At 37.7% G+C, this 14109-nt stretch overlaps 1 protein-coding gene across 1 annotated transcript in view; it reads left to right on the top strand.

Annotated features, from left to right (window-relative positions):
• The first annotated feature begins 2569 nt into the window (after positions 1–2569).
• The window catches only part of LOC140679707 (voltage-dependent T-type calcium channel subunit alpha-1H), a 156699-nt gene continuing 145159 nt past the window's right edge, over positions 2570–14109 (top strand). The window contains exon 1 of the mRNA XM_072915677.1: positions 2570–3680. Within this exon, the coding sequence (XP_072771778.1) occupies positions 3596–3680 (85 nt within the window). The 5' untranslated portion in view covers positions 2570–3595. The remainder of the gene's footprint in view (positions 3681–14109) is intronic.

Here is a 14109-nt window from a genome sequence, read left to right as displayed (position 1 = left end):
GTATTTAATAAAGAGGAAGAAGGAAATAATTTACATAATAATTGCAGCTGGGATAGGCTACAGCACCCCCACGATTCAGAGAGGGACAAGCGGTAGAAAATGGGTGGATGGAATTGATATTGTCGAATCACGGTCGTGAGCAAAAATAATAATTCAATGATCTTGAACATTTTAGGTATTTCCAATACTGACCCTGTAACTGCTGTACTTGGTATTGGATCGATACTCAAATTTGTAGTATTGCCTGGACTGCTAGTAAAGTAACTATATATATATATATATATATATATATATATATATATATATATATATATATATACACACACACACACACACACACACACATATATATATATATATATATATATATATATATATATATATATATATATATACACACACACACACACACATATATATATATATATATATATATATATATATATATATATATATATATATATATATGTATATATATATACAGTATATATATATATATATATATATATATATATATATATATATATATATATTTATATATATATATATATATATATATATATATATATATATATATATATAGTGTGTGGATGTGAGTGTGAATGTTGTCTGTCTATCTGTGTTGGCCCTGCGATGAGGTGGCGACTTGTCCAGGGTGTACCCCGCCTTCCGCCCGATTGTAGCTGAGATAGGCTCCAGCGCCCCCCGCGACCCCAAAGGGAATAAGCGGTAGAAAATGGATGGATATATATATATATATATATATTTTTTTTTTTACAAATATATATACATATTTATGTGTATATATTATACAAATATAATTGCTATATGATTAATAATTAATATAATAATTATTATAACTGAATATTAAGAGTATGTGAAAGTTCAACTCCTACCTTGTTTACTTCCTTGACGACCTCCTTAAAGTTTTGTAATCAATCAGAAATATTAAGCCGCTAAAATGCGGCAAACATGCATACGTTTGTAGAGAGTGTCTTTGCATTGTTCCCATCATGCATTTTTAATGGGTGTAATTTAGAATTTTTCTGGTGCTTGGAGATTTTTTTAAATAAAATCCATGAAGTTCAGTGAGCCGGTTGTGTCATGTCTGGCCATGTGTGTCGACTTTTTTGTGTTGGTTGCATTTATTTATTTTTTTGCGCCATGACTAGGGAACGTTGTTTGGATTGGGTTGTATAGGTAAATGCTATACTGTGTCCACTTTAAAGCAACATATATGGTTTTGGACATGATCTACTCGTGTGGTTCACCCGATGGTGATCGAGTTGTAGTTATCTGGTTGTCATGTATTGGCTGGTTTCCTTACTAAACTCATGACGTCTCGCGGGCCAAACTGAAGATGCCGGTGGGCCACATTTGGCCTGCGGGCCTTAGTTTGGACAACCCTAATCTGATAATATTACAATATTAATAAACAAGCAGCTCTCCTTCTGGTGTGTTGCAGTTTTACTTCACTGCAAGCTGAATAATAAACAATATGTCGCAATATCGTTGATATAGTTGGCGCTCCAGATTGCGCATGTTGTGAACCTCATGTCGAGGCTGTCAGTGTGACAATTTAATATAGTCTGACTGTCGCACTCTCCAAGAGTGTCTTCCCTCCTGCTTTTAAGCATCTCTCGCTGCATCGCTCCCCCAGTAATATAATTGGATTGCACACATAAACAAACGCTCAAGAGAGGCACAGACCTCCAATCTGCCATCCATCCCTGAAACAAATTTTATGCGTCTATCTGCAGAATTACGGCAAACCTTGAAGTCCCTCCTTAAAGGCTTTATAATAATGACGTTGGCCGAGTAGCAATTATGTCGCATGAGCTTTGACCCCTCGGAACAAAACCTTAATAACACTGATCGTTCATATTTGGCCTTTTGTCATTCTATCAGGGATTATTTAAGTATCCAATTCTCTTCTACGTTGATTGACATTTTTAGCCATTAATATCTAAACGAAAGGTGGCCTTGCTTGTTGTTGTTTATGTCCTTAATGTTGCATGAACATTATATGTCAGGGGTGTCAAACTCATTTTGGACCGGGGGCCACATGGAGAAAAATCTACTCCCAAGTGGTGCCGGACTGGTAAAATCACGGCACGATAACTTAAAAATAAAGACAACTTCGGATTGTTTTCTTTGTTTAAAAATAGAACAAGCACATTCTGAAATTGTACAAATCATAATGTTGTTGATTTTTTTTTTTTTACACTTACATGTCGTTATTTATATTTTCTGAATAAATGATGTGATAATGCTCATCAGTCAACTCATTGGTGTTAATTTTCAATCTATCAAGATAAAAAAATAATATCAAAATCAAATTACAAGATGTTATTTATGTAGTTTGATCATTTTCCTCGACTGATGTACTAACATCATGTGGTTTATTTTGCACATATGTAGCATCATCTACAAAGATACAAAGAATTGCTATTGCGACATCCAGTGGACACATTTAGAACAGCAGTTTCTTTCACTCAAAAATTACGGCTAATTTTTATACTTAGCAAACTCATCCCGCGGGTTTGATAAAACCTGTTCGACGGTCTGATCCGGCCCTCGGGCCGTACGTTTGACACCCCTGATCTACATCAACAATACATTTTGCCTAAAGTAGCTGGACAGGACAAAAAAAATAAAAAAAAATAAAATGAGTTTTACACCCAGAGCCTATGCAAAATATACCCTTGCGTTGTGGTGACATAGACCCTAAATTATGTTATTGGTCGGCTTTTCGTCCGTTTTTCTCAACCTTTTTGACCTCAGAGCCCATCATTTCCACTACAGAGGGGCCCGGGACCTTCTCAAATATAAACACTGAAATCGTAATCTTATTCTTGACTTTATTCATATTCAATAATTATATCCAACCTGCTTACAGTTTACAATCTTGTCAAATAACATGAAACCATGCGTTGAACACCAATATCTTTATTTATTTAACACATAAACCTTAGGATTTGGTCAGGCTGATTAGAACAATAAGTACTAACCCAATATACTGCATAAGAATAGACTAATAAATAGTCTATTCGCTGGCCTGATCCGCACGTTTGATACCCCTGCTACATGTCAATAACAATTAGATGTAAATAAAATTCAATTAGTTTTTAAAAACAATAATAGGAAGTCAATTCCTAAGATAGATGGTTTTAATGATCCTCGTCCTACTAAAATAACACTTCCAAATTCCTTTAAAGTCAATCTCATTCATCTCAGGATGCTGGTAATCAAAAATAGAAAAAGATTAGGGATGTTTTGATCTAAAAGCCCTGAATCTGGATTTCAAGGCGGCACAAAAAAACAAAAACAAAGAACAAAAGAAGTAACATGCAGTACCGGAGTCCAACAGAGAGGCAGCAGCTGCATGAAGTAGCCTGCATGCAGCCTGCCTGAGCCTCCCCTGAAGAAGAAGTTTTTCAGCACCTGAGTTTGATTGATTGATTGAAACTTGTATTAGTAGATTGCACAGTACAGTACAGATTCCGTACAATTGACCACTAAATGGTAACACCCGAATAAGTTTTTCAACTTGTTTAAATCGGGGTCCACGTTAATCAATTCATGGTGAAGCCACATGGGAAGAATGGAAACATTAATACTAGGATTTTATGTCCTTGACAAAAAGGACTGCAAAGGATTGACAACAACACATGACTCAGGTATGTGAATCTTATTTGAAAAGTGTTGTGGACGCTACTTTGCTGGGTTGTTAAATGTGAGCTTAGTATCAATAGTTATGGTACATTAAAGAAAGTGCATGATAGCAAGATAATGTGACGCACATGGGAAGAGTCCATACAAGCTTAGATTATAATCTTTTTTAAAAAACATATTAATTTAAAAGTGTATTTCAGTGCTTTTTGTCCTCTTTAAGGGGCATAATTTGAAAGTTGATCATTTTAAAAAAGCTAAAAAAAAAATAAATGAGCACATTCTAAAAAAATCTATCACTAAACCTTTGGCAGATAACTGAAACTGTACATATTACTGTCATAAAGTGAGTTTGTGTACGAGGATCTCATTTTGTTTAACACTGCTACTTGTCACACAAAACATAACGTTGTCGTATTTTACGCCTCATATTGCGCCACACATTTTCAATGGGATACAGGTCTGGACAACAGGCAGGCCAGTCTAGTACCCGCACTCTTTTACTATGAAGCCACGATGATGTAACACGTGGCTTGGCATTGTCTTGCTGAAATAAGCAGGGGCGTCCATGATAACGTTGCTTGGATGGCAACATATGTTGCTCCAAAACCTGTATGTACCTTTCAGCATTAATGGTGCCTTCACAGATGTGTAAGTTACCCATGTTTTGAGCACTAATACACCCCCATACCATCACAGATGCTGGCTTTTGAACTGTGCGCCTATAACAATCCGGATGGTTATTTTCCTCTTTGTTCCGGAGGACACAACGTCCACAGTTTCCAAAAACAATTTGAAATGTGGACCTCAGACCACAGAACACTTTTCCACTTTACATCAGTCCATCTTAGATGAGCTCGGGCCCAGTGAAGATTGCGGCGTTTCTGGGTGTTGTTGATTAATGGCTTTCGCTTTGCATAGTAGAGTTTTAACTTGCACTTAGAGATGTAGCGACAAACTGTAGTTACTGACAGTGGTTTTCTGAAGTGTTCCTGAGCCCATGTGGTGATATCCTTTACACACTGATGTCGGTTTTTGATGCAGTACGCCCTGTGGGATCCAAGGTCACGGGCATTCATTGTTACGGGCAGTGATTTCTCTCGAATCTCTGAACCTTTTGATGATATTATAGACCGTAGATGGTGAAATCCTTAAATTCCTTGCAATAGCTTGTAGAAAAATGTTGTTCTTAAACTGTTGGACAATTTGCTCACACATTTGTTGACAAAGTGGTGATCCTCGCCCCATCCGTGTTTGTGAATGACTGAGCATTTCATGGAAGCTGCTTTTATACCCAATCATGGCACCCACCTGTTCCCAATTAGCCTGTTCACCTGTGGGATGTTCCAAACAAGTGTTTGATGAGCATTCCTCAACTTTATCAGTTTTTTTGCCACACAAAACAATAACAATGTTCTTTTGACCTTCACACCCATTGTTTGAAGTGTGTTCTGTTGTCGTTGAGATTGAGGTTGTTATTGTTATTATTGTTGTTGTTTTTGTTGTTGTCTCTCTGTCTCTGTCTTCTCCCCCTCGTGTCCCCACAATTTAACCCCTCGGTCTTCCTTTTTTTTTTCTTTTTTTTCCTATCCCCTCCTGCTCCGGTCCGGCTGCGCCAAATAATATAAATCCATTTAATGAAGTCAAATACAAAAAAGGCAATAAGAGAAGTATCCCACACTTCTCTTGTCTAAAGTAAATCTGTACAGCAGATATGGGCCATTTACATCAGGGGCGTCAAACTCATTTTAGATCGGGGGCCACATGGAGAAAAATCTATTCCCAAGTGAGCCGGACTGGTAAAATCACGGCATGATGAATGAAAAATAAAGAGAACTTCAGATTGTTTTCTTTGTTTAAAAATAGGACAAGCACATTCTGAAAATGTACAAATCATAATGTTGTTGTTTTTTTTTTTTTACACTTGCATGTTGCGGTTAATAGTATTCTATCTGTATTTGTCGTTATTTATATTTTCTGAATAAATGATGTGATAATGTTCATCAGTCAACTCATTGGTGTTAATTTTCAATCTATCAAGAAACATTTTTTTTTTTAATCAAAATCAAATTACAGGATGTAATTGTATGTAGTTTGCTCATTTTCCTCGACTGATGTACTAACATCATGTGGTTTATTTAGGGACGGCGTGGCGCAGTGGAAGAGTGGCCGTGCGCGACCCGAGGGTCCCTGGTTCAATCCCCACCTAGTACCAACCTCGTCATGTCCGTTGTGTCCTGAGCAAGACACTTCACCCTTGCTCCTGATGGGTGCTGGTTAGCGCCTTGCATGGCAGCTCCCTCCATCAGTGTGTGAATGTGTGTGTGAATGGGTAAATGTGGAAGTAGTGTCAAAGCGCTTTGAGTACCTTGAAGGTAGAAAAGCGCTATACAAGTACAACCCATTTATCATTTATTTATTTATTTTGTACATTTATAGCATCATCTACAAAGATACAAAGAATTGCTATTGGGACATCTAGTGGACACATTTAGAACATCTGTTTCTTTCATTCAAAAATTTCAGGTTAATTTTTATACTTGGCAAACTTATCCTGCGGGCTGGATAAAACATGTTTGAGGGCCTCATCCGGTCCCTCGGGCCGTACGTTTGACACCTCTGATTTACATCAACAATATGATTTGCCTGAGTAGCTGGACAGGACAAAAAAAAAAAAAAGAAAATGAGTTTTACACCCCTGGCCTAGGCTATGCAAAATATACCATTGCGTTGTGATGACGTAGACCCTAAGTGATGTTATTGGTCAGCTTTTTGTCCTTTGTTCTTAACCTTTTTGACCTCGGAGCCCATCATTTCCCCTACAGAGGGGCCCGGGACCTTCTCAAATATTAACACTGAATTAGTAATGCCATCCATCCATTTTCTACCGCTTGTCCCTTTTGGGGTCACATGTTACTCTATAATTATATCTAACCTGCTTACAGTTTACAATCTTGTCAAACAACATGAAACCACAAATATTATTATTTATTTAACACATAAATCTTAGGCTTTGGTCAGGCTGATTAGAACAATAAGTACTATCTCAATATACTGCATAAGAATTATAAATGTCCGATAATGGCTTTTTTGCCGATATCCGATATTCCGATATTGTCCAACTCTTAATTACCGTTTCTGATATCTACCGATATATACAGTGGTGGAATTAACACATTATTATGCCTAATTTTGTTGTGATGCTTCGCTGGATGCATTCAACAATGTAACAAGGTTTTCCAAAAATAAATCAACCCAAGTTATGGAAAGACATGCCAACATGGCATATTTGTTATTGAAGTCACAAAGTGCAATTTTTTATTTAACATGCCTCAAAACAGCAGCTTGGAATTTGGGACATGCTCTCCCTGAGAGAGCATGAGGAGGTTGAGGTGGGAGGGGTTGGGGGGGGGGGGGTAGCAGGGGGTGTATATTGTAGTGTCCCAGAAGAGTTAGTGCTGCAAGGGGTTCTGGATATTTGTTATGTTGTGTTTATGTTGTGTTACGGTGCGGATGTTCTCCCGAAATGTGTTTGTCCTTCTCGTTTGGTGTGGGTTCACAGTGTGGCGCACATTTGTAACAGTGTTAAAGTTGTTTATACGGCCACCCTCAGTGTGACCTTTATGGCTGTTGACCAAGTATGCTTAACATTCACTTGTGTGTGTGAAAAGCCGTGGATATTATGTGACTGGGCTGGCACGCAAAGGCGGTGCATTTAAGGTTTATTGGCGCTCTGTACTTCTCCCTACGTCCGTGTACACAGCGGCGTTTTAATAAGTCATAAATTTTACTTTTTGAAACAGATACCGATAATTTTGAAACCGATACCGATAATTTCCGATATTACATTTTATAGCATTTATCGGCCGATAATATCGGCAGTCCGATATTATCGGACATCTCTAATAAGAATAGACTAATAAATAACTGACCTAAAATAAATGTATACACAATTATGTTGTGCTAAAATAAATAAAACTAAAATAATAATGAATATGTTTATGAACTAAACTGTCAATAAAATTGACCTTTTAGTCATAACTTATGCACATAAGAAGTTCTCTATGACTTTAGCTCTAAACTTTGTTTGTTTATGGTTGTCATAACGGCCACAAGTGGTGGAACAGTGTATTACAACTGAGTATCGCTAGGGCCAATATGGACCACAACTGAGAAACAGATATTTTTTTGCAGCCCAACGATGGTTAAGAAACACTGCTGTACAGTCGTGGTCAAAAGTTTACATACACTTGTAAAGAACATAATGTCATGGCTGTCTTGAGTTTCCAATCATTTCTACAACTCTTATTTTTTTGTGATAGAGTGACTGGGGCACATACTTGTTGGTCACAAAAAACATTCATGACATCACATGGACAAAGATAAGAGTTCTGTGGTCAGATGAAACAAAAATGTAGCTGTTTGGCCACAATACCCAGCAATATGTGCAATAGGTGAGGCCTTTAATCCCAGGAACACCATCCTACCATCAAGCATGGTGCTGGCAGTATTATGCTCGGGGCCTGTTTTGCTGCCAATGGAACTGGTGCTTTACAGAGAGTAAATGGGACACTAAAAAAGGAGGATTACCTCTAAATTCTTCAGGACAACCTAAAATCCTCAGCCCGGAAGTTGGGTTTTGGGCGCAGTTGGGTGTTCCAGCAGGACAATGACCCCAAACACATGTCAAAAGTGGTAAATGAATGGCTAAATCAGGCTAGAATTAAGGTTTTAGAATGGCCTTCCCAAAGTCCTGACTTAAACGTGTGGACAATGCTGAAGAAACAAGTCCATGTCAGAAAACCAACACATTTAGCTGAACTCCACCAATGTTGTCAAGAGGAGTGGTCAAAAATTCAACCAGAAGCTTGTGGATGGCTACCAAAAACGCCTTACTGCAGTGAAACTTGCCAAGGGACATGTAACCAAATATTAACATTGCTGTATGTATACTTTTGACCCAGCAGATTTGCTCACATTTTCAGTAGACCCATAATAAATTCCTAAAAGAACCAAACTTCATGAATGTTTTTTGTGACCAACAAGTATGTGCTCCGATCACTCTATCACAAAAAAAATAAGAGTTGTAGAAATTATTGGAAACTCAAGACAGCCATGACATTATGTTCTTTACAAGTGTATGTACAGTATTGACCACGACTGTACATGACTTGTTTAGAGGGCATACAGTCCACCTTTACAAACGCCGTCTCGTCCGATTTTGCATCAAAATCTGCAAAAAAAAGCAAGAATGTCGAAACACTTTGATTAGTTCTAGCTCCCAGTCTCTCTCGTTAATTACCATTGTCCGCTTGCAACAAAGGAAGCTAAGAAGCTAAATAAATGGTTGATGAGTGCATGCTGTGGTAGCTCCCTGAATTGACTCACAGGAGAGAGAAAAAAAAAAAAAAAACACTGCCCAAAGCCTTTGGGCAAAGAATTGCACGGCACACGATATGAGGGTATCACTACGCAGAATCATAAAACAAGCTTAAATATTCCTCAAAATTATTAAAATCTACACTAAAGTTGTCCCGATACCAATATTTTGGTACCGATACCAAAATATTTTGGTACTTTTCTAAATAAAGGGGACCCCAAAAAATGTCATTATTGGCTTTATTTTAACAAAAAAATGTTACGGTGCTTTATAATATGTTTCTTATTGCAAGTTTGTCCTAAAATAAAATAGTGAACATACAAGACAACTTGTCTTTTATTAGTAAGCAAACAAACAAAGGCTCCTAATTTAGTCTGCTGACATATGCAGTAACATATTGTGTCATTTATCATTCTATTATTTTGTCACAATTATAAAGGACAAGTGGTAGAAAATTAATTATTAATCTACTTGTTCATTTACTGTTAATATCTACTTACTTTCTCTTTTAACATGTTATATCTACACTTCTGTTAAAATGTATTAATCACTTATTCTTCTGTTGTTTGGATACTTTACATTAGTTTTGGATGATACCACAAATTTGGGTATCAATCCGATACCAAGTAGTTACAGGGTTATACATTGGTCATATTCAAAGTCCTCATGTGTCCCGGGACATATTTCCTGAGTTTATAAACAAAATATAAAGATTTTGTGATGCTAACAAATATTGATGTAATCATAGTAGTATTGATTGGATACACTCCTGTACTTGGTATCATCACAGTGGATGTTAGGTGTAGATCCACCAATGGCGTTTGTTTATATTGTTGAGTCCCGAAAGAGTTGGTGCTCCAGGGACTCCTGGGAATATTGTTCTGTAGTGTTTATGTTGTGTTGTGGTGCAAAAATTCTCCCAAAATGTGTTTGTCATTGTTGTTTAGTTTGGTTTCACTATATGGCACATGTTTATGACAGTGTTGGCATTGTTCATACGGCTACCCTTAGTGTGACATGTATGGCTGTTGATTAAGTATGGGCTTCATTCAATTGTGTGTAGTGTGTTCAAAGTCAAGATGATTGTCGTAATGGCCAACAATTGGATAAAAGGAAATTTTGTCTTAACGATGTCAACTTCGGCTATTTTTCAACACATCAAATATCATGATGCCGGTGTGTAGTGAAGCATGTATAGCTATCACTCTTACTTGACGTGGCACGGTTGGGAGAGTGGCCGTTGCCAGCAACCTGAGGGTTCCTGGTTCGATCCCCAGCTTCTACCAACCTCGTCACGTCCGTCGTGTCCTTGAACAAGACACTTCACCCTTGCTCCTGATGGGTCGTGGTTAGGGCCTTGCATGGCAGCTTCTGCCATCGGTGTGTGAATGGGTGAATGTGGAAATAGTGTCAAAGCGCTTTGAGTACCTTGAAGGTAGAAAAGAGAGTATAGACTATTTACCATTTACCATTAACCTGAAAGCATACTTGCCAACCCTCCCGGATTTTCCGGGAGACTCCCGAAATTCAGCGCCTCTTCCGAAAACCTCCCGGGACAAATTTTCTCCCGAAAATCTCCCGAAATTCAGGTTGAGCTGGAGGCCACGCCCCCTCCAGGTTTATTGTTAGGCAGTTTCATTAACGTTCTCCCAGCGCGGCAACAACACACAACAACAGCAGTCACGTTTCCGTCTACCGTAAAGCAGTTCGTCTGCCGTAAACAGCAATGTTGTGACAGTCTTAAACAGGACAATACTGCCATCTAGTGTACATGCATATGTGACAAAAACATCTACGGCTTTTAGAGAGTGCAGTGCACAACTGCACACACAACAAGGAGACGAAGCAGAATGCATCATCAGAGAGGGTGTTCAGCATGGTTAGAAAAATAGTGACAGAGAATAGAACAAGGATGGACAATTCAACCCTTAACTCAACAATGAGTAGATGAGTGTTGTGTGTGTATATGTGTAAATAAATGAACACTGAAATTCAAGTATTTATTTTATATATATATATATATATATATATATATATAGCTAGAATTCACTGAAAGTCAAGTATTTCTTATATATATATATATATATACTGTATATGTGTGTGTGTGTGTGTGTGTGTATATATATATATATATATATATATACACATATTTTATATATATATATATATATATATATATATATATATATATAATATATATGTGTGTATATATATATATATATGTGTGTGTGTGTGTGTGTGTGTATATATATATATATATATATATATACATAATATATAATATGTGTGTGTATATATGTGTATGTATATATATATATATATGTGTGTGTGTGTGTGTGTGTGTATATATATATATATATATATATATATATATATAATAAAATAAAAATCAAATATATATATATATATATATATAATAAAATATATATATATATATATATATATAGCTAGAATTCACTGAAAGTCAAGTATTTCATATATATATATATATATATATATATATACATATATATATATATATATATATATATATATATATATATATATATATATGTATGTATATGAAATACTTGACTTGGTGAATTCTAGCTGTAAATATACACCTCCCGAAATCGGAGATGTCAAGGTTGGCAAGTATGCCTGAAAGTGTGTGAAATGAGAAATGAGATGGAGTCACGAGCCACAAATATATTTAAAAGAAAGACATTCATGCAGAGATGAGAAGAAAGGCATACGAGTGAGATCTGTGAGGCGAAAGCGAGTTTGCGGGGGGTCATCAAGTGCATCAGAGCGACACCGGGGCGAGCATGAGAGAAGGATCAAGAGACGAGTCGGGGGAGACGGAGGCTAAACGTACAGTTGGAGGGGATAACGTCAAAATAAAAAAAGGAAGACGAGAAGAAAAGCGACGGTGAGGCTGCAGTGAGTGCTGCCTTTATCCAGTAGAGTGAAACAATGGCTTTACAGGAGTGTGTGTGCCGAGGGCAGCCTCACACCGCGCCTGCAGGGCTTCCTGCCATGCTTCGCCTGAGATGGCCAGAGAGAAAGAGAGCGCAGGGAAGAGGTTCGATTTGCCATGTCGATATTCCACAGTGAAGAACAAAAAACAAAATATATAAAAATGTGTCACAGATGACTCAAAAAGTGCATATTCCTACTCCTTTTCAGACATGCTGTGCTGTACAAGTTTGAATGTGCGGTGTTCTTCATTGTAATAGTCGCAACAAATACAAAAAATTAAAAAAAAGATGCATTTTGTAATAATACGTGAAATATGAAATGACGGGTGTCGAGTTTCACGCTAAATGCTGGTGGTAATGAACCCATGGATGTTAATCGTGTAACTGAAGCACCCCTCATCTTTATGGAGATGGAGAGTTTATTTACACACACAGACAATTTGGTGATGCACCGTGTCATTCATTCCCTGGCCAAACTTAGAGCTGAAGGGAATTTTTACTTTGCAAATACAAAACCCAAAACCAGTGAAGTTGACACGTTTTGTACGGTAATTCGTAAATAAAAACAGAACACAATAATTTGCAGATCCTTTTCAACTTGTATTCAAGTGAATAGACCGCAAAGACAAGATATTTAATGTCTGAACTGAGAAACTTAATTTTTTTTTGTGAATAATCATTAACTTAGAATTTAATGGCAGCAACACATTGCAAAAAAGTTGGCACAGGGGCATTTGTACCTCTGTGTTACATGGCCTTTCCTTTCAACCACACTCAGTAAACATTTGGGAACTGAGGAGACCAATTTTTTAAGCTTTTCAGGTGGAATTCTTTCCCATTCTTGCTTGATATACAGCTTAAGTTGTTCAACAGTCCGGGGTCTCTGTTGTGGTATTTTAGGCTTCATATTGCGCTACACATTTTCAATGGGAGACAGGTCTGGACTACAGGCAGGCCAGTCTAGTACCCACACTCTTTTACTATGAAGCCACGCTGTTGTAACACGTGGCTTGGCTTTGTCTTGCTGAAATAAGCAGGGGCGTCCATGATAACGTTGCTTGGATGGCAACATATGTTGCTCCAAAACCTGCATGTACCTTTCAGCATTAATGGTGCCTTCACAGACGTGTAAGTTACCCATGTCTTGGGCACTAATACACCCCCATACCATCACAGATGCTGGCTTTTGAACTTTGCGCCTAAAACAATCCGGATGGTTCTTTTCCTCTTTGTTCAGTAGGACACGACGTCCGCAGTTTCCAAAAACAATTTGAAATGTGGACTCGTCAGACCACAGAACACTTTTCCACTTTGCATCAGTCCATCTTAGATGAGCTCGGGCCCAGCGAAGCCGGCAGCGCTTCTGGGTGTTGTTGATAAATGGCTTTGGCTTTGCTTAGTAGAGTTTTAAAGCGGAACATTATCACAATTTCAGAAGGGTAAAAACCATTAAAAATCAGTTCCCAGTGGCTTATTTTATTTTTCGAAGTTTTTTTCAAAATTTTACCCATCACGCAATATCCCTAAAAAAAGTGCCTGATTTTAACCATCGTTATATACACCCGTCCATTTTCCTGTGACGTCACACAGTGATGCCAATACAAACAAACATGGCGCATAGAACAGCAAGGTATTGCGACATTAGCTCGGATTCAGACTCGGATTTCAGCGGCTTAAGCGATTCAACAGATTACGCATGTATTGAAACGGATGCTTGTAGTGTGGAGGCAGGTAGCGAAAATGAAATTGAAGAAGAAACTGAAGCTATTGAGCCATATCGGTTTGAACCGTATGCAAGGGAAACCGACGAAAACGACACGACAGCCAGCGACACGGGAGAAAGCGAGGACGAATTCGGCGATCGCCTTCTAACCAACGATTGGTATGTGTTTGTTTGGCATTAAAGGAAACTAACAACTATGAACTAGGTTTACAGCATATGAAATACATTTGGCAACAACATGCACTTTGAAGGTGCAGACAGCCCAGTTTTCATCAATTAATATATTCTGTAGACATACCCTCATCCGCTCTCTTTTCCTGAAAGCTGATCTGTCCAGTCCAGTTGGAAATGCATCTGCTTTGAGTGTCGCAGGA

This window comes from Nerophis lumbriciformis, linkage group LG22, assembly GCF_033978685.3.
Source record: "Nerophis lumbriciformis linkage group LG22, RoL_Nlum_v2.1, whole genome shotgun sequence".
Classification (NCBI taxonomy): domain Eukaryota; kingdom Metazoa; phylum Chordata; class Actinopteri; order Syngnathiformes; family Syngnathidae; genus Nerophis; species Nerophis lumbriciformis.
The sequence above is the reverse complement of the archived record's forward strand: the minus strand, read 5'-3'. Positions and strand labels throughout refer to the sequence as shown.